This window comes from Lissotriton vulgaris, chromosome 8 (genome assembly GCF_964263255.1).
Source record: "Lissotriton vulgaris chromosome 8, aLisVul1.2, whole genome shotgun sequence".
Lineage (NCBI taxonomy): Eukaryota > Metazoa > Chordata > Amphibia > Caudata > Salamandridae > Lissotriton > Lissotriton vulgaris.
Genome location: NC_141696.1, coordinates 1,354,970,182 through 1,354,992,087, shown reverse-complemented (window position 1 = coordinate 1,354,992,087; position 21,906 = coordinate 1,354,970,182). Strand labels below are relative to the sequence as shown.

The 21,906-nt window shown below is 44.0% G+C and overlaps 1 protein-coding gene across 2 annotated transcripts in view; it reads left to right on the top strand.

Moving 5' to 3' along the window:
• AMOTL1 (angiomotin like 1) overlaps window positions 1–21,906 on the top strand; it is a 311,572-nt gene that overhangs the window by 244,048 nt on the left and 45,618 nt on the right. For both annotated transcript variants that reach the window (XM_086935303.1, XM_086935302.1), the window contains 2 exons: window positions 2,015–2,101; window positions 12,203–12,348. In XM_086935303.1, the coding sequence (XP_086791429.1) occupies window positions 2,015–2,101; window positions 12,203–12,348 (233 nt within the window). The remainder of the gene's footprint in view (window positions 1–2,014; window positions 2,102–12,202; window positions 12,349–21,906) is intronic.

Genomic DNA, 21,906 nt, shown 5'->3' with positions numbered 1-21,906 from the left:
GGGGTGGGCAGCCCCTGCAGAATATTCTCAGTCTTATTTTACAAGGGCAGAGAGGCAGTCCCTGCAGAGTTGCTTGTGCTTGGTTTTCTTTAAATTGGCCATCATACTGCAAGATGAACAGTTTTCCTCGGGGAATCCTTAAGGAAAGCTGGACCACTGGCATCTGCACATCCATTCCACCCATGTGCTGGCTGAGTGGCCAGGGCGGATGAGAGATGTCCCAGCTGGGAGTATGGACCTCACTGAGCATCACAGCTCAGTGAAAAGCTGAAGAGTAGCCTGAACAATTGGTCCTCACTGGTTCTCACCTTGGCTGTCTCCCCTCCCTGATCCCTGGGCTCGCCAAGGAAAGAAATAGAGGCCAGCACCTTTTTGAGAGTCAAGGATACTTAGTTTAAAGGATTTACATTCTCTCAGTCTCCGAGAGAGTTTGGAAAGCAGTTGTTTTGCGTACTCTAGGAGCGTATATTTTAATGACTTGTAAGCCTGTTCATACAATTCATTTGATATTTCACGTTAAAAGTGTGGAGGCAAATTGAAATGTTTAAAAAAAAAAAACATTTCCAGATTGAATAGCATGGCGTTCTGGTACTCATTCCATGAATTACTCTTTTGACTTTTTGGCCCCAGTCGTTTTTCATTTCTGAACGTAATCAAAAAAGCAGATCAATATACCAAGATCCATCAAAGCCATGTATCAAACTTATTAACAGGTGGAGCAAAAATGTTAAGTTCCTCTGGGCCAATCCGATTAGAGAGCCTCTCAGCCGCTCAGTTTGTAGATGTTCAATCCGGAGCCTGCTTCTCAGTCAGGTTCTTGAATATTTCAATGGCCGATAGGATTTTTTTGTGTCTTGGGCAATCCTATTTCTTTTTCATTCACATGTTTGTACTGCGACTCACTCTTTCAATAATTGAAGAGTCACCAGAGTTTCCCCCTTTGTTCCAAACGTATTGTTCAGATTCACCCCACCTCTCCAAAGGAACTCATTTTGAACTCTGCTTTGCTTTCTTGCCAGGTTTGTTTCCCATATGTCCTGCAGTTTTTTCTGTTGAGCATAGTGCCTTTGGGACTGCGGATAGCAAATACCAGTTGTGCTCCTCTCCTTACTTTTTGCCTCATTTAAACAGTCAGCACGAAACCTGGCAACTAATTTGAAGATAGTCGAGCACTTTTCTTGGAATCTGTCATGCACATTTGTCAGCCTGAACCACAGTTTATAGCCTTAAAAATACACTGTTTGCTGTGAATGTATTTATATATGCATGTGGTATTTCTCAAGCGCAAACCTAGCCAAAAGGCAGCAGGGGTTCTGTACATGGTCAAAGGCAAGCTTGACATCGACGAGTTGTAGAAGAGGAAGCGGAGTTGTGGTTAGTTGTTCGGTGCGTCTCAATCATAACTTTAGAGTCATTTTCGCCAACTGTCCCGTAAGTCGAGTACCTGAATTCAGGAGCAGTGAACTTATTTTTATCTGGCAATATCCTGATGTTAACTATATCATTGTAGTATGATGGCGACGAGGTTAAAAAGACTCCAGGAAAACAAATTCATGTACCTGAACAATGTATCACTGATGGCTGTTTACGCCTGGCAGATTTACAGAGGCACAAGAAAACTCCCTACACCTTATTCCAACTGGAACAGTATCTTCATTTTCTTTGGACACCAGATTAATTTGTGAATATTAATTTATAATTCTGGTATAAACTGTGATCAAATAATTAATCATCATACCCATTCAGAAATGTGACTACTACATTGCAGTGTTTGTAAGTGGGTTGCTAGACTGACCAACCACCAACTACTGATGGAGAAGGAGAAAGGGGGGCTTGTCTGTTTGGGGATCTGTGGACCAGCTCTGCCTCAATTCTTCATAGACCTGTCATTTTCAGCCAATCTATTTATACCTCTTTGTTGGGATATATTTGATCTTGTGCTTTGTTGTTGTTGGCCTGCTTCTCTTTTACACAGTACTTATATTTACGGAAAATGTTTCCTGTTTCTTCCTAGAGCGCCTTGAGACTGCCAGCAGGCAGCTTGCCCGGCGAGAATACGAGGGGCACGAAGAGGGGGCCCAGGAGCAGTATGCATCGCAGAGTGAGTACTACATTCTTGTGCTCTTGCTTTCAAAAAAGTAACCATCTTATAAGTTGTGCGGTAGATGAAGTAATTTTGTAAAAGTTAATGCAACTCTGCAGAGTAACGTAGGTGTATAAATTGAGATGCAGTGCGCTAATTTATTTTATAACTTGTGAAACAGAATCCCTACGGTATATCAGACAAAAGAGCGACTTATATTTACTTGTTGTTCATACTACTTTCGTATTGTTTGAGTGATGTAAGTATATGGTGTTATTACTAACCACTTACATGGGAGTTGATTCACCAACCTCTTAAGGATGGAAGGCTGAATTGGCCTTGCCAGGTTTTCATGACTTTCCGCTCACAGGAGAATTCAGGGACGAGCATTGGCTCACTGAGACATCTGACTGTCTTAATTTCTTTTGCCTTCAAAGGCTCAGGCATTCCCAGCCCCTCCTTTGTCCATCCTCTGTTTAATGCTTTTTTAATGGGCTGTTAATCCACCGAGAGAGACAAGCAGTTGTGTGTATCCTGGAGCATATCTCTGCCATTTCTCTCCTTGTATTAAGGCCAGGAGTTATATGGTGTCCACAGTGCTCTTTTGCACGTTCCTGAGCTCCATTCCGCGTGTTATTGAACTTAAAGGCTTCACTTATTAGAAGATATTGTTCACTGTGTGTGTTTCACACTTCACTTCATCTGCCATTACTTTCTGGAGTAGGCCATTGAAGAACTACATTTTTGCACCTTTTGGGGCAATGTGTGACTCAATATTCAGGTCATTATTGTTGCCCCACAAAAATACTGCGCCCATTGCATCACCAACCACTACATTGTAATGGTAAGTATGTATTTACTATCCTTAACCCCACATCTCCATATGCTACATTGACTTTGCAATGTAGCAGTTAGGCCTGTGTAGTACATGCAATATTGTTGTCATGGGATAGAACTCATGCAATATAGTGGGGAATGACGTTGAGAGGCCATCCGCTCCCCAAGAATGTGAACAGACCCCTGATCCTGGTAATCTATAATCCCTAGCTAAACCATCAATACCGGGGGTGGGACCCTTCCATCGGATGGCAACATCCATAGGAGTCTACTTTACTGGAGCTGACCCTAACGTGCTGGATTTACCTAACACCGGGGTACCCCCGGGCTCACCTTGGGTCATAAGTTGAGAGCTATCCCCGTACGCATGGTACCCAGCACCGGCGTTCTGCCGGGCTCGCCTTGGGTCATAAGATGAAAGATATCCCTGAGGTTTGCATGGTACCCAACACTGGGGTACCCCCGGGCTCTCCTTGGGTCATAAGATGAGAGCTATCCCTGAGGTAACCATGGCACCTAGCACCGGGGTTTCCCCGGCCTATCCTTGGTGCATAAGATCAGAAATATCCCTGAGGTACCCATGGGATCTAACACCTTGCATCTGCCTGAGCTCCCCGCTGAGCCGGAGACAGTCATAGGTTCTGACAAGGATGCACGGTGTCAATGCATCAGGCCCAGCACGCCCCTTCAGAGCTAGTACAAATATTATACACTTTTATACACAGTAATTATTGAAAGTGTTTGTTTATCCACCTTCCATTCCCGATCCTCTATTAAACATGAAGACCAACTGCAATATCGTGTAGGTTTGCATCTACAAGTGGACCGTTTCAGGAACAGTTTGCCTCCCACAATGTTGCAAGTAAGTAGTATGACTTGTGCACAAAATAAACTAGCTGCATGTGAGTATCAAGATGCAAACATCAATGTGGAATGTTGAAAGGAAGGTGCTGAAATTGCAATGTTAAATTGAGCTGAGCTACACTTGGCTGTGAAGCGTGATTTCAGTTAACTGTTGTCATAGCTACACACATATAAACGTTCATACTCAAACAGTGGTTCACAACCTTCACTACTATTACGATTAATTTCAGGATTTCTTTGTCAATTCAGTAGCAGAGAGTGACCGTCCATTGTTGGTGGAGAAGTGTGGCTCAATGGTTAGAGCTGCAGACCCTGATGCAGAGGTCTAGCCCGGGACCAGGGTTCGATTCCCTGCCTCGGCGGGTCTTGGGCTCAAAAAATTCCACAGACCTGATCATTTTCGCCTCGTGCCTATTCTAATCATGGAGTCCCACTCTGCAGCTCTGGGCAATAGCTAGCTTAATCTCCACAACGGCCCTCACAACGCTAAGGATGCCTGGCCTCCACCTTGGGGTGCCCAGGAGTGGACGCCTCACAGGGAAAGCCAGGATGGGTTCCACAGCGGTATTTTTACAAGCGCCTTGAGACCCTTGCGGTTGAGTAGTGCGCTATACAAGTATCAATTTACATTTGTTTCTGGTGGGGACTGGATCGCTGTCGTTGGTATAAATGTTACAGCGAGCGCAGGAAATGCTGCTGAACATTTAAACAAACTCTGACTACGCTATGCATTTGTGACTCCATCATGTCTTTGGGCTTCAGTAATGCCACCAAGGCCTTTAATCTGAACAAAGTCATTAGATAAAGGGTAAAAGCTACCAAGTTTGGCATTGGGAATGTAACAGCCTACCTGAAGGTCCGAACAGTAGAGAACTACTGATTGAACAATCAAATAAAATAATAAAGGTGCAAGGGAGCGGCCTAAATGTTACTTCATGTCAGCATCATTCTCATCCCTGATTGAAAAGCATGACCTTGAACCAGATGCCTTCAGGACTCACTAACGCATGCAGCCGCAGACCACTAGTATAGCATATAGATTGAAAAAATGTATTAATGTTCAACTGCATGGCAGCCGAATGGGCATAGTGCAGTTTAAGAAGGACTGGTCTGTATAATGGTGCTTGAGAGCGAAATAATTTTGATGTAATTTATAAAAACATACATGAGTAGTTACAAGAGGATTGCTACCTCAATCAGATACACCACTTATGTCTTAGGATGAGCAGGAGAGGGGAGGGCCTGATAGGTTTTAGCTCAAAGAAGGGAATGAAGTCCAGCTTGCGGCAGCTTCTCTGTTGCCTGACGGGGCACATCTGTCTCCACTCTCTCTTTCCCCTTTTTCACAGTCCGTTTATTAAGAGTCTTCAGAATTCTTAAGGCGTGTAAAACCAAACGAGGAACTAGGGCCTAGCGATGGCTCAGGATCCTGGCAAGTCCCCCTCCAAAAATGTGGATCACTGTGGCCCTTGTCCACGTGGAACCTGAATCTCAATGTCCTCGGCAAAATAATAGCCAGCAGCATACAGAGGATCACCTGTGCACTGTTGCATGGCAAACCAGCTAGATTAGTTAACCAAGAACAACATGAACATTATTAGCTTATCGACACTGTTAAAGTTAGTGAAGAACTGTCAAATATGGATGAGGATGCAGAGATGTTTAATTCCTTGGGGGTGATGATCCCTCTTTGAGATGCTGAAATCAATGAATTTTGGACTTGACCTGATAGGCTGGCTCTATCTATTGTATAATACGTCCACACCAAGGATCAATGTGAAAATGTCCAATGGGGCAATGAGGAACTTGACACGACTACCTCCTGTTCCACTTTTGTTTGCAGCAATGGGACCACTCAGTGGCCAGTTAAGAAAGTTTCCTTGAAAGGGCCATAACATATGGGAGATGAAACCATGTTATTTTTGCTTTATAGAGTTCTACTCTGCATCATATTTAAAACCCAGCTGAGATAGTTTGAACATTTTTGGGAGATGTGAAAACAGTTGCGTTAGAATCTAGACTGGATAAACTTGGGGAAATCATGCCTCTTCTCTCTGGCTGGTCTTACTGATATGGCCATATGATTTGTTCCAATATTTGGGTACTCGAATAAGTCACTCAGATACAGACATACTACCTCACTACAAACACAGACCTTTTGCTGTTCGAAGAACACTGTGGAATTCTAGTTTAATTTTTGAATTTCTGTAAGTAGAAGAGTGCCTCTGGAAAAAAAGGTGATTCTCCATTTTTTTCTTCTTTTTTTAGGTTATCCCAGTTTTTCTGAAAATGTATTTGACTTTTCACTGCCTTAGATTAAGTCCTTAGTACGTTGGTATGTTTTTTTTTAAAAAGCACAGTAGCACTGACAGAACTGATAAAACATGCAAGACTGGATGAATAGGGCATGTGGTCTATGTATCTCTCCATTTGCTGAATTGGATTGCCATTCTATGTATTTTTCCATTTGAGGTACTGGGCTGTTATTCTAGGCATATTTGCATTTGAGGTATATGAACGCCATTCTACATCTATCTCCATTCGAGACATTTATAGGATCAACTCTTTTGTGTATCCCATGTGAGGAATTGAACCTCCATTCTACATAAATATCCATTCAAGATAATACCTTCACTTCCGGGACATATATCTTTACAGCAGAGTGGTACGATTTTATTATACAGTTCATGTGCAATGATGGCTAGGGTTGCTCGCTCAGTGGGCCTGAAGAAGTAATGCGGAATTCCACAAGGAAATTCCAGGCAACTGGCATTATTAATACTGTGCGGAATTTCCTCATGGAAATTTTGCCATTGCAAATTAATTTTCATGGAATGGTGAATAACTGCATGGACCTGTTCTTAGCAGGCAGCATTCTGCACAGTATTCCCTGTTCCAGAAGGATCAACCCTCACTTATACTACATCCTCTGAGCAGGTGGTAAGTGTGAACTTAGAGGTTGGTGCAGGGTTTGTGGTCAGGTGAGGGCGTTAATAAGGGTGAGTTAGGGAGGCGTTGCCAGGCAGGACAGAGCAGTACATGCTCCTCCCTGCCTTTGCCACTGTTGATGGTCGCACAGGGGTTGGGGACTGGGTCGGGCTGTAAAGCAGCCCTTTCCCCACAGCAATTTTACAAACTGGAATTCCGGGTGTGGTGTTGTCGCAACTGGAAAATCCCGGTGCCAGTACACTGGCTCACTTGTGATCAAGCGGAGCAGAATTCTATATGGGAATCTCATTTCGCCAGACTCTTATTTGAAAGCTGCCCTTATGAGACAGGACTTCTACAAATAGTGCCAGTAGACAGAAAACCCTGGATCCCGACATGCTGGATAGAACACTATTAGTACTTACACAAGATTCACAGCATATGCTCCCTTGTCGGGCTCCTCCTAGCCACCTATCATTAACATTCCACCTAATGTCTATTAACCCTTCGTGGCCAAGTACATTGAAAGAACAGTCCAACACAACCTTCTGGTCAACACAAATCCAGCTTTCTGACCATTTTATGGCCCGTACCGAGATGATGCGCTTTGCTTTTGTGATGCTACACACATACCCATTCTCATCCTTCTGCTGCTCTAACTGACCTTTAACGCGTCTTACCAGGTGGTGCTCCTTTGGGCCAAATCCTATAAACTGGCTCTTTTCCTTCAACATAAGAAGATTCAACCGTGTGAGAAGCTTCCATCCTATCTTCCTGTCTTGTTGACCTTGATAACACTACCACTTTTCCTAGATAAGGATTAATGTTATTGTTACTGAGTTTTTGTAAAGTGCACAGCTACCCGAAGGCATCCTGGCGCCTGCTCCTAGTACCAGAACCTAGTCAACCTAATGGGAAAAAAGCCAAGTCTTCAAGGCCTTCCTAAAAGCCAGGAGACTAGAGGAGGAAGGATGGAAAGAAGTAAATTATTCCAGGTCTTGACAACGCCCAAGATGAAATGCCAGTCTCCTCAGTCAGCTTTTTTTAATTTGGGCACTTTCAGAAACTTTGCATTGGAGGAGCGAAGAGTTCTGCTGGGAAGATATCAAGCCAGCTTTTGTCAGAGGAGGTCAGTACCAGAATTTTGGGAAGCCTAATAGGCTATACAGAGTGCTACGTGATCATCTTTGATAAACATTTCACTGACATCACCGGGGAGAAATAGTTCAGCGATAGAAGTAACCCAATGGTGCAACACACTACGTGAGCTCAGCCAGGTTTTTTTATGAAAATACTTCTGAATTAAATCTTCTGAGCTGGGTGAGCTCATGTGCTAAGTGAGCTCATCAGCTGTAGTTATTTTAAAATCATTTGTTTAATGAGAAGCTAAAGTCGGTAGGAGCCATGGAAACTTGTTTTAACAATCATTTGTAAAGCCAGTAGGTCTGGGTTAAATGTGCTAACGCAGGAGAAGGTTATAGTTGTTTATTGTGCAGTTCAAGCACTTGAATGGCATAAAAGCATGCATAAGCATGCATCCAACCAGTCAATAGCATTAGTTGAAAAAGAAATTCTCCACCTGGTTGAGCCACAATGTGTTTGACAAAGTGAGAAGCCAATGGCAATAAGTTGCTGGTAGAAGGAAGACAGATGTTGAAAGAGGCAGTCCCAAAGGCCACTGGAACAACCTATCCTTCCAAATTCGAACAGCATCCTCCCTGGCGGACGTCAGAAAGAAACTCAAGACCTGGCTTTTAAATGGAGAACAGGCACCCCTAGGACTCGGATATCCCTAGGGTTGACAGTGCTGCGCTCTACAAATGCCAATTGATTGATTGAATCTATGTGTATTGTTAACAAAATGTCTGCCTAACAACTGCAGTTTCAAAACTCAGACCTAAAAATTAGTCCCTTTTTTTCCAGGCAAACAAGGTCCTTTGCCTTCTTTATGGACCTGATTCTAAAAGCCACAAGTTTGAAATAGAACTTAATTTGAGCAGGTGAATTCAGGTTGGATTCACCAGCATTTATTTTTTAGGATCAGCACCAATTTTTCCTCACCCAACTTTGATCCAGAGCAAACGAGAGAAAAACACAAGAGGGAAAAGAGGAAGAGAAAGGATGAAAAACAGTGACAAATTGAGAAAGCAGGGATGACCTTCGATAGCACTGGCTGTGGACTTCGAACAAAACTTTGGGACCTGGCACTTACTCTTTTTTATTTTTGTTGTAAATTTCTTTATTGGTGTCTTTAAATCAGTGTTAGTACAAATACAAACTCAACAGACACAGCAGACAACAACATTGTTTGCATTTTCACATATAGTTTCATGACGTTTCTGCTAAAGCCTGTCTACGGCGCTCCCACATCATATCGAGTATATCCACCATTACTTAAGGAAGGGAGAGCGTTGATACCTTTTTTTGTGGCCGGTACCCTGCAAAGTTCAGTTTGCCTAAGGAGGCGAAGAAGGGAGAAGAAGAGGAGCCCCCAAGGAGTGCCATTTCAGTAATTGCGCATGAAGCCACAGGCTGGACTGGAGCCAAACGGCACGCTCTGTCGCCCAGATTCAAGTGAGTCCCCGGGGGTGGGGGGGCAGCTTAGCCACATCAAGTGGTTTGAGTAACAAATATGATCTCAAGGTATCCCATACATCTCTCGGCCGGGAGGTCGATGGTAATTGTTCCGAATATATATAGTCATTTGCTCTTGCCAATCTATTAAGTCCTGCAGCCCGTCCTAAACTTAGGGGCACTCCCCGTCCCCTTCTACATGCCATTTTCCATTTGGCCAACAGCAACCCAAGTGAAATAAATCTTCTGACTGATACCTCCATATCCTCAGTATAGCCTAGTAAAGCAATGAGTGGGTGAGTTTCAATTGGGCACCCATCATCTGTGTTCGCACGGCCACCACATGTGGAGGAGGTCAGCTCCCTCGTCCCGCCTCTGTCACACCTGTCATTTGAACATAAGCGTTACCTGAATAGTCTGGCTGGGGTGTAGTAGATACAGTGTAAGAATTTATAATGTTTAATGCGTAGTCGGCTACTGGTCGATATTTGCCCAGTTTGATGACAGCAGTAGAACCAGTGTCTATCGGGAAGGGTTATTCTCAGCTCGGCATCCCAACCTAGTCGCGACCCTCCCTGTAATTCATCCTGCTCTGATTGAGTGATACGATACAGCATTGTGACTGATGGTATGGGGGTAGAAAATTGTAGTAATGCATGTAAAGGGGTCAGAATGGGTGGTTCCTGAGGGAAATCCGTGATGAATGCCCTAATGTTGTGCCTTAGTCTAATGTACAAGATAACCTCCATCGGGGTAGGCATGTCGTCCCCAAGAAAGCCTCTCGACCCTGAAAGGTTCCCCCTTCGTACATGTCTCCCCACGTAGTAACGCCAGTCTTTTGAAGCATCTTTCGGCAGGCCACCTCGTGTGTCACTGGGAGCAGAGGGTGATAGGGTAGCCGCAGGAGCGCGGAGTAGAGCAGAGGCTTATTTAACTATTTGGCTAATCCATGCCAAGCAGCAAAGGCGCCGGCAACCATAGAGAAATCCGCATTTGTTTAATGAAAGCACGCATCCCAAAATGTGGTTGTAGGGGCTGGTGCAATGTATCCCTGCTCTATGGCCAGGTGAGAAATGAAGGGGGGAGGCGAAACCAGTATGCTGCAAAGTGTGCCTGGGCACTTAGAACATATAGCCCCAGGGCTTAAACCCTCCCCTCAAGTAAGGCTACATGACCTCGTCCCAACCTAATCTGGGTTGTTTTCCTCCAAAATGCCAAGCGAATGAGCTGTGTCTTTAGAGTGGTGAAGAAGTGACAACCTGGGGTATTAGAAATTTTGAGAATAATGTATAATAGTTTTGGTAATATGACCATCTTTATTAATGATATGCGACTTGCTATCGACAAAGGCGGGGAGGTCCATTGTGTGATGTAGTCCGACAGGGCGTTCAGTGCCCGGCCGTAGGTAACACAAATTAGTTCTTTATCACTGGAGATGGCACTTACTCTTTTACAAAGTGAGCAGTGGTTTGAAAGTTATTCATTTGTTTCTGTGGGAATACTCCTATGTTTGCATAAGTTATCTGATTTTCATGGGATTTAAAATGTCCCAAGAGAACTAAAAAACAATCTGTGCAAATCATGGATTTCCTTGAATTCAAATGCATAAAATTTACACATTGTGGAAAAATCTTCATGTTTAAATCTGGTGCACTTGAGCATTTAAACCTAACAAGTTTTTTACATCTTCAAGGTGTAAATAGTTTTTTATGCAGCAAATCATTCCTGTATCTCCATCCCTATTTGCACAATTACTCCTGCCTTTGACTGGAGTACAGTTTCATATGTTTCCAGTGTGGAAACTCCTTGCACGTGAAATGTCAGAAACTTGCAAGCTTGAGAGTGTTCACCAGCTTTTGCAGGTAGGTCTTCCTGTAAATGCCCACAAATCCACCCCTCACACGCAGTCTACCACAAATGTAGAAATTCCACAATCTTGGAGCATTTCTCACTTCGCAGATGCACTTGGCACATGCTAAATTTCAACAGTCCGATAGGACTTTACATATGCTAAGTGACAATTGTGTGCATCTACGCATTCAGCTTGGGTGTGAAGTATACTTCAATCAAGAACCTAGTGTACAGAACACTGTCCTCCTCTGATGCAGTGGGCTGTAGACAGACTCTTCAATTCTTGAATTGTCTTTGGAAATTTTCAAATTCAGAATTTGCTTCTTTCATCGCAAACCTTCTATAGTAACGTGGAGGTGATCTGGATATTCCACTTAGTGGATGTATGTCGGGACCATGTGGACAATTCTTTTAAAGTATATTTATTTTCATGAAGCTTGTTCTATTTAACTGCATTCTCCAGCATCGTTTCCACATGTCAAGTCAGAGGAACTTATTAAGCGCACATATCACCATAGGGTCTCATGCAGATTTAAAGTAGGGCCTTTTGTGAAGACTTTCATGCCACAACGTGGAATTTGGGCTACATATTTCTCCCATCAGAACCATGGTATTAATAATTGTTGAACTCCCTTACAGTTGGTTTTGTGTGTTTGTGATGGCTTCTTGAGTCCAATTTGGACTGGTGTTGGTTCTTTTATAGTATATTAAAGTTCATCCTTGTAAAGGCGCGTCGCTGTCCCGATTGGCAGCTTGAGTTCCTCAGAGGTGCTCTTAATTGCATCAATTTTGAGCATAAAAGGAATATCACTTAAGGAGCCTAGTCTTCCCTTGAAGGAGCCCTTTTCAGGCTCGAAAACAGTGCCAAGCTGAGCATTGTTTCAGTGTAACTGTTGTTACTAAAATCCACATTGGCCAGGGCTGTGAACACAGAGGTCCTGTAATAAAGCTAACAGCTGTTGCTTTTCTCCAGCTTTTTCCTGAGTGCTAGAGGTAAGTTGGCCTGACTCCCAGATCCTTTTAGCCGTTCTGATAGAGCTGTTCTTGTTTTTCTCTCGTTTGCAGACAAAGAGCACTTGAAAGAGAGGGAGAAGCTGGAAGCTGAGGTGACCACCCTGCGTGCCACAAGTGAGGACCAGCGACGGCATATGGAGAGCCTCGACCAGGCGCTGGGCATCGCCCAGAGTAAAGTGGCCAGACTGGAAGAAGAGGTGAGCAGAGGCATGGTGTTTCTGTTTATATAGGAGGCATTGTAAATTGTGGAACAACGTCTTCTTTGTGCTTCCTTTATGCTCATAAATTTGCTGTCAGCCCAAGAAATGTAATCCTGCATGTGGCCACAGCACTGTGGTGCAGCAGCGGTGCCAGCTTCCTTGCATTATCGTACCAACCTCAAGCTCCTGTGGTCTTACCTGACCTTGTGACTTGTTGAAACGTTGGTTAAAATCTAGGGCCTCATGTATCATGCATTTTACCAGTCGCAAACAGCCGGATTCACAGAATCGGACTGTTTGCGAATGGTAAAATGCATTTTGGTATGTAAGAATTCCAGTTTGCGATCCTGTGCCATGTTACCAAATCGCTAGTTGGAATTGCGAATACATACCAATTCGTAATTGGGAAGAGGCGTGCTTAGGGCTTCCTAAAACCGAATCGCAGTAGTATGTAGGAGTGTTTTGTGACTGAAATGTCGTCGCAAAACATTCACATTTTACCACCTACTTCAAGTAGGTGGTAACCCATTCGCAAACGAGAAGGGGTCCCCAAGGGACCCCTTTGTCTTTGTGAATGTTCGTAAAAATGTTTTTTTAGGAGCAGGTAGTGGTCCCGCGGACCACTCCCTGCTCTTGAAAAATGAAAAAAACAGGTTTTCATTTTTCTTTTTTAAAAGCATCCCATTTTCCTTTAAGGAAAACTGGCTGCATTAAAAAAAAAAAGTATTGCTTGATTTAAAATCACTCACAGACATGGTGGTCTGCTGACCCCAGCAGGCCACCAACCCTCTGATTTTTGCGATTCCTAATGGTCCGGAAATTGCGACATGCCTCATTAATATTAACGTGATAGATCAATTAGTGAACCAATAGGAAATGCTAAATTAAACTCATGGAGTTTCATACATTCAAATAGCGATTACCTAATCACGATTTGCAGAGAATCGCAATAAGATAATCGCTATTTGAAATAATGATACATGTGACACAGTCTTTAGCATCTGTGCTAAAATTGCAACAATACAGCTGGCCTTTAGCCAAGCTGCCTGGGCCATGGACTAAGGCCCATAACATATTTCCATTGTACTTCCAAGAATGGTGAAAGCCGACAAAGAATTGTTGACGCTCATGACTTTGGCCTACATTATAAACCTCAAACCACTACTGAAATATATGCTTATATGTTGTACATGTGCCTAGTTCCTCCAGCACCCCGAAGTATAATATGGTTTCACCTCTAACTAGTAGTGCATTATGGTCCTGGTTCCAACTGGCCTTTAGAAGTACTAACTATGTGCAAACACCTGCTTTTGTAGAGATTGCAGTTGTAAATAGTGCGATGTTTATTGCGCCCAGTATTTATAGTAGTAAGGTTTGCATGCTTGGTGAAATTTGGCAGGTCAATATTTTGGTGCTGTGAAATCCAAAATCAACATGCTATTCCCCAAAAAGTCAGAATTGGTTTAAACTATAGCACCAGATAAATTCCAAATCCCAGGCCGTAGGTTTTGATTTGGTCCTATAAATTCTGACTATCTCTCCTGCACAAAACCAAACACATGAGACGACTGGGGCTATGGAAGGCTAAAGAAGCTGTCCATGATGATAAGAGCTCCCAATTTGACTGTGGGACATGGCTTCATTGACTAATTAATGCTGCTGTGTACTGACAGCCCTGCAAGAGCGGCTGCCACACTCAGGGTTTGGTATGGCAGAGTCAGGGATCACCATGCTTCATGATGCTCTTGGTAAGAGGCAGCAGGGGTGACTTAAATAGAGCCTAACAAATACAATCTGAATGCAGGTCATAGGGTGGGAAAAGATGGAAGGGGGATTACTGTAAGCATACTACAATGTAGAGACCAATGCAATGTTGTCCGGCATAACTTAATTACTCCTGTAAAACGGTTCTTAATTTGAGCTGGTGGTTTCCGGTGCTTGGCAGCGGCACTTAATTGTTAACACCAGCACTTACGACATCCTGCCACAAGGTGTCTCTGTTTGTCTAAATTAGCGATGTACACCACAACAGTTGTTTATTAATTCAATATACATTAGAATTGACGAACACTTGCCGCCCAAGCCATTCTTATGACTCTGGGGGCCTGGAACAGTCTGAATTGTTAATTACACTTATAGTGTGTGATGTTTGGTAGTTGTGTGGGTTCGGGCATTGGCGGCGCTGGTAGGGGCAATGGGTGAAGTGGCCTCCAGACGAGGGATCTGACACCTATGACACTGCTCTAAAGCTGCACCTTACTTCACTTCTACTTTATTGTTCCTGTCATCCTCATTGAGTTGTCCACCATCCCCAGCTCCTCTTCTGTGTTGCCATAGCCCATCAGTTTTAGATTAGGAGGGCAGTGGATGGTGTAGAGACTGTGAGTGAGTCACTGTAAGTCATTGCAAGTGGAAAGGGGGCGCCACATGTAGATCCGAATGATTAAGCAATTTTTATTTACCCTGTGCCAGTCAAAATGAAGTAAAATTATTGCTTGTTGCCTGTAATATCACTTTTTATCATACAAGGGCAATCTTTACGAGTTACGCTGAGCAATATTCCTGGAGGTGATACCAGTCTGGGCAACTATGGCTGGTCCGGTGTTTGCAGGCCCAAAATTGTACGATCCAGGCCTGTTTTTTAGGTTGAAAAGAGCGGTTGGGATTGCATCTGAACACCAATCAACCCCCTCCAGCAAACAATGCTTCCCAGTGAAGACGCAGCCTACTTGCCACTGCACAATCAACCTGACCCGCACCGCCCCCCATGTAGATATTTACCACTTCGTAAGGATAGGTGGTAACTCAGGGAAAACATCTTGATTTTCATGTGGTTTTTCGGTGTCTGCATAGTTACTCCCCATTCCAGGCATTAAATGTTGTAATGGCTGGATTTAGGTGCAGGAATACTAGCCAGAATTGACATTCTTGACATCTGATGTACCCCCACCTACCTCCAAGCAACTCCTAATGAGAGCCAAAAAAGGTTATTTCTGCTCCCCACCAATGATGTGTGAATTTATTTACAGTTTTGCCATGATGGATCTCATACCATCAATGTCCCTATCTCAAGCCACCAAACCTATATTCATTGTTAAGAATGTTTAACTGTTGTCACACTATTCTCAACGCACTCTTCGGTGGGAGGCATTGGGGGGCTATTGCTGTAGTGTTAGAATTATCTTAAATATAGTGGATGTGGATCCTGAATTGTGAGCTACTGTTTACTAGTTGCTGAATTTTATGGGTTAAATATGTTGTGATGTTGGAAGTACTTATATGGGGAGGGGTGGGCGTGTGGGTTGAAAAGAGTGTCTTTGAGGTGGAGATTTCTTTTTTCTTGTTATATTGGCAGATGTGGTGGTTGATCATTTTGTTCGATAGCACAAACGGGCACTGGAGTGAACCAAGTACCCTGAGGGTAGGAGAGGTAATAACCGGAGTATATCCTCCCAGAGAAGTATAACACGAAAAAATACTCCAGTAGACCACGGGTTGGTCAGTTGAGTAAGTGAAAAAAACTGTACCTGCGGTCTCAAAAATAGAAAAGTAGGAGCTACTCGGGTAGTTTAACTATTAGATTGTGTCAAGCGCAACCATGTGTGTTGGGGGAAAAAAAACTAACTTGTTTATATTACCCTCACACACCCTAGTGGTGTCATGCTTCATCATCGGGTCACCCCGACCCCTACAAGTCGGGGTGGGCTCGACCACAGTATTGGGAAGCTCTTCTGATATGTTCAAGGAGGGGGCTTTACATAAAATAGAATAAAATCACCTAGATAGATCCCCGGTATCCCTTTATTATGGGGTCTGTCTGGGAGGTTAAAATACTGTATAGAAATTATTTATACAAGTGGGTCTCTTCAGGGTATTATGGTCCTAAGAACCTAGTGCCAACATGTTTCAGTCCTCTGTGGCCGTAAAGGTCCGGGACTTTCTTCAGGGCAAAAGCAGCCCCCTATGTGGGGTAAGGAAGGATGGGGTTCCCTATCCTAACAATATAGTGAGGGCAGAGTAGCTGCTCCTCAAGTATAGAGTGTGCTGTCTGTGAAAACTGCCAGGCTGCGTCTGGGAAGAAAAACAACAACAAACAACATCATATACTTGTGTGCAGATTACTGTTTACTGCAGTGACATAGGTGGTCAGGAACGTGTGCCGCTGTTGTGAGCATGCATCAGGATTATAGTGCACGCTTGTGTAGAGGTATCAGCCCTTACTTGTGCCATTCAAGTACATATCTCCGTGACATATCGTGGATTACGTGACGGGATCAATGTCTCAGTGGCGAAGTAATCGCATTCTGATATATTGCATTCATTAACGACTTGTGTGTGTACACGTCTCAACATAACACATGCACCCAAGGAGTTAGTCTCAATCGTATCCACTCGATTAGCAAAAAAATAAGATTCTCAATTATTCTGATACCATTCGCCTCAACAACCATTTTGTCATGCACATATGTGTGATTCAAATACTGTACCCAATTAGGGAAGTCGGCTTGCTTCACACAGGACCGGACAACATGAGGGTGGTCCTAGTGATATGGAGTGTTGAGCAGTGAGCAGTGAGAAAGGAAAATGGGCGGTATCTGCTCAAACACGCTACGTGTGGAGGCACTTACTTGAATTGGAGATCTCACCCTGCAGTGTACCTACATCGGTTCCTGGCCTCGGCTTTGAGCAACCGGAGTGATCGGAGAGTTGTTTAATAAAGTTCAGTGAGCGGCATCCGAGGGTGCCGTGAGTGACGTCCATGCGAGTGCTTGTTACGTCATACGGTTGCGTGACGTGTGGAGCGAAAAGGGTTGGGAATTGTAGTTTTTTGGGCCGTATGTAGTTCAACGTCACATCAATGCGCAATATGCATGTGGTTAGCGTATATCACGGAAAATGATGAGAATTGTAGTTCTTCTATAGTGATGCCTGAATTCGTGGCGTACTGAGTTGAGTGATCGAGCTTATTATGTGCAAAAGAGGGAATTGGTAATTATAAGTAGTTGGACCAAGGTGGCCAAACCAGGGAAAGTTAGTAACAACATAGAAATCATAATAGAAATCAAGGAACACGTATTCAAACCAGTCAAAGGTTAATCGTCTATGCTCGGTGAGTCATGATATTACAAGGAACACTCAGACTTACTTGTTGAGTTGGCTCCAGGGTATGGCATCGTTAAGACCATTGATATGGGTTTTTAATCGGTAAACCCAACGTTGTTCCCTCTGTAGGAGTCTCTTTTGTAGATTGCCAGTACCTTTCACCTGTTCAATTATTGTCCATTGTAGATCTGTATCTTTGTGATGTTTCTCAACATAGTGGGCCATTAATCTAGTAGCTGTAATAGCTCTCCAGATTGTGCTCCTATGTTCACTGATGCGTATCTTTATTTTACGGCTGGTCATACCTATTTACGTAAGTCCACAAGGGCACTTAATGAGGTAGACCACTGATTCCGAGTTGCAATTGGTATGGGATCTCTATTCCCATACAGTGCGTAGGCCCAGATCTATAGTCTTTGTTTGTTCAGTGAAATCACAGGCCACACATGAGCCACATGGATAGTGTCCAGTGACCGGTGTGGTGTTCCATAGAGTTGTTTGACTATCCATTTTGGGTTTGTACGAATCTGTATGGACCAGGACATCTCTCAAACTTTGATTTCTTTTGAATGAGAATATAGGCTTCTCGTATGTCAATTTGTTTGATGTTAAAATTGGCCATTTTTTATTTATGATTTTTTTGATGTCATTTGACGATGAGTTGTATGTGGTGACACAGATAATTTGTTGAGGTTGGGTTTTCTCTTTGTCCTCTAGGAGGGCTTCACGTGGGGTGTTACGCGCTCTCTTTTTTGCTTTTTCAATGATGTTATCGGGGTAGTCTTTCTCTTTCAATTTTGATGTTAGTATTTCTGCCTCTTTTTTATAATCTTCAATTTTGGAACAGTTTCTACGGATTCTTAAAAACTGTCCAACAGGTAGATTTTCTCTCAGAGACCGTGGATGCGCACGGTTGAATCTCAATAGACTGTTTTTATCAGTCAGTTTAGTATATAAAGAGCTCCCCAGGGCTCCATTGTGTGTTGTTATATTGACATCTAGAAAAGGGATGGTTTCCTTGTTCCTGTTCAAGGTGAAGTGTAGATATGGGTTTAATCCATTGATCCAGATTGCAAAATTGTCAATGCTACTATCATCGCCTCTCCATATCGGCCACAGAGGACTGAAACATGTTGGCACTAGGGTCTTAGGACCATAATACCCTAAAGAGACCCACTTGTATAAAAAATTTCTGTACAGTATTTTAACCTCCCAGATAGACCCCATAATAAAGGGATACCGGGGATCTATCTAGGTGATTTTATTCTATTTTATGTAAAGCCCCCTCCTTGAACATATCAGAAGAGCTTCCCAATACTGTGGTCGAGCCCACCCCGACTTGTAGGGGCCGGGGTGACCCGATGATGAAGCATGACACCACTAGGGTGTGTGAGGGTAATATAAACAAGTTAGTTTTTTTCCCCAACACACATGGTTGCGCTAGACACAACCTAATAGTTAAACTACCCGAGTAGCTCCTACTTTTCTATTTTTGAGACCGCAGGTACAGTTTTTTTCACTTTACTCAACTGACCAACCCGTGGTCTACTGGAGTATTTGATCATTTTGTTCTCCAAGTTATCAATCAGAACGTCCTACAGAGATTGAAGTAGAAAAGTGTCCTTAGAATAGGCGGATGGGTTCCTCATCACTGGGATCAGCTTGAAAATCCTTTCTTTTGCATTGTGCATTAGCCCTTCTGGTAGCACTGGTTGAAACAGTCATTCTTACAAGTAAATAAGATGAAACGCAGTAGCTGTAGAATGATTGTCAACAATATTTCCGTCCCACCCAGACTGTGGAATTTGTGGGACAGTAGAACTTTTCTTGGAACCAGTCCCTAATTTGTAAAATTGTAAGTGACAGGGCTCTGGTCAGAAGGCCTCTGCAGCTTGCACCACCCATTGGCCAGTGTTGCCAACTAGCACACGGCTACAAGTGTGACAATTCAGCCTACTTCAGGTTCCCAACGCTATAAAAATAACTTGGGCAGCAGGTATTGGTTGGTTTTAATGCATATTGAATTAATACACAATTGCTGTTCTGCTCATCTCTAAATTATACAAACATTGCCACCATGTGGCAGCTGTCATAAGTGCCGGTCTCGACAATTAAGTGCTGGTGCTTTGAGAAGTTGGCCTGGTATATGCTGTCCACTAGTTATAGTGGGCACTTTGCACTGTCCAAACGACCCTTATTGATGACTTGGTGAAAGACAACCTTAAAAGAAAGCTATCCTAGTGGTAGCTATGGAGAGCAGCCTTCAGACTAAGTCTCGAAGGAATGTAAAGCAGCTTGTTTTACCAGTCTATAACCTCCTGAATGACCAAATGAAAGGAGTACCACACAAGGAATATATAATATATATGTATTTTTTAAACACTCACTACTAACCTCTTTGAGATTAGAGAACAAAGCACACAATATTAAATCACTAGAACAACAGTGAATAGTACACTACACAGTAGGCTCCAGGGGGAGACCAAACCATATACTAAGAAAGTGGTATAACAACCACGACTTGACTAGACACAGTGCCTGGAGCACGTAGAATCGCTGGAACCCCAAGGAACCACCCAAGGTAGTGACACAGGGGACCCAGGGGACGCGTGCAGTGTGAGAACACAGCCACAAGCTCCGTACAACTCTATGAGAAAGTCGCGGTTGCAATTTTAAAGTTTAAGGACACTTAGGAAAGGACTTCGAACAAACCCTTTCAAACTTGAAAGGTTCTAAGGCCAGCACCCATGTGAGCACCGGAGTACTCGTGTTACCTAACCCAGGGAAGCCGGGTGCATAGGTGTCAAATTGTGTGAGGAATCTTTGTCGTTTTCAATGGCGTGATACTGCAAAGTGCTGCTGCAGTGAAGAGAAAAAGTGTCCGTGTGATCCAAGCCTGGATCGAAGTGGAGAAGAACCTGAAAGCAGAAGGGATAGAGTCTGGGTTACTTGCCAGTGACCAGGGGCTCAGGAGATGAATGCCTACCGATGTTGGATGCTTCATGTGAAAAGAGATGAAGCTTGACTCTGCAGCCACGGGGAACAGGAGACATCGAGGATGACCAGAGTCCGCAGGCGAGCTGTCCCACAAAGGATGTCGAGTGCTGGGGGTTCAGTGTCCGGATTGAACACCCAACAAGCCTTGGCAACTGCAACCAACACGGTCAGAAAAAAGATGTTTCGGTGAGGACCAGCAAGGTCCTGGTGACTCCCCAAGTGATGGAGAGTCAGGGCTCGTCTGGAGCTACCAGGAAAGCCCACTGAAAGTTAAAGTTGCCTTCACAGTTACCCACAGGCCAACGGACCAGGGATCGCAAAGGGACCCTGCGAGGAATCACTAAGTACTAGCCCACTGAACACTTGTGGAGTGTAGGCCGGTAATCTTCAGTGGAATCACTGCTTGGGGTCTGGACTACAAGTAGCCAAAAGCACAACTTCAGGGGGTCGCATGAAAGCAGATGCTTCTGCAAACGTACATGGTGCCCAGGGGTTCAGGTTGCACGGTCCCCACAAGGTAAACAGGTCTTGGGTTTGCTGAGCACACTAGTCAACCTCGGGGACACTTGGAAACCCACCTCCTGTGTTGCAAAAGTCTTCGGAGACCTCGGGAGCTTCGGAGATGCAAACCGGTCAGATGCGTCTTTGGTGCCTGCTTAGCAAGGGAGTAACTCCTTTACTCCAAGGGAGATTCTTCAGTCATCTAGCGCAGTGTAGATCGTCTAAGTACTTGGTTTCTGTAGCAGAGTCTCATCCAGGTAAATCCAAAATCCTGTAGTTTGGGTTTCCTACTTTATACTCAAGGAAGGGGTGGGACAAACTCTGAGGACCCACCTACGGGAGGGTCAGGACAGAGGGGTGGCTACAACCATGTCCTTTGTCCAGTTTCACACCAGAGCAGGTGCAAATAGTTCCTGCAACCGGTTTGAGTTGGACTATGCACAGGGACACCAAATGTGCCCCCAGTGCAGACATCAAAGCACTCTTGGAGTGCACCCACCCAGCCCCAATACACTAAAGCACTAAAGCCTGTCTGGGAGGTGGTCACACCTCTCTGTGAAAGGAAACCTATTGTCCAACCTTACCCTACCGGAGTTTCGCCCAGCAGCAGGAGGACAGACTCGTGTCTGTGGCTGGCAGCATCCATCTTGTGATGCCAGGGTCGAGAAAGCTGGTACCGGGTTTACCAGTGTTGTCATATTTCTCCATCTAGGAGGGTGGAATCATACCTCCCACACCAATTACTGGTGTGCAGGTATGATTCCAAAGTGTTTGACACCAAACACAACATGTTTCCATGGAGCCGTTTTAAAGTTAGCATTTACCGTGAGGTTATAATGCACTTAACCTCTTCCATGCTTATGACGAGCTCAGCTCGTCATGAGGCACAGTGGAGCTGTGCTCATGACGAGCTGAGCTCGTCATAACTGCTGCGGCCCTCCCACGCACGGCTAA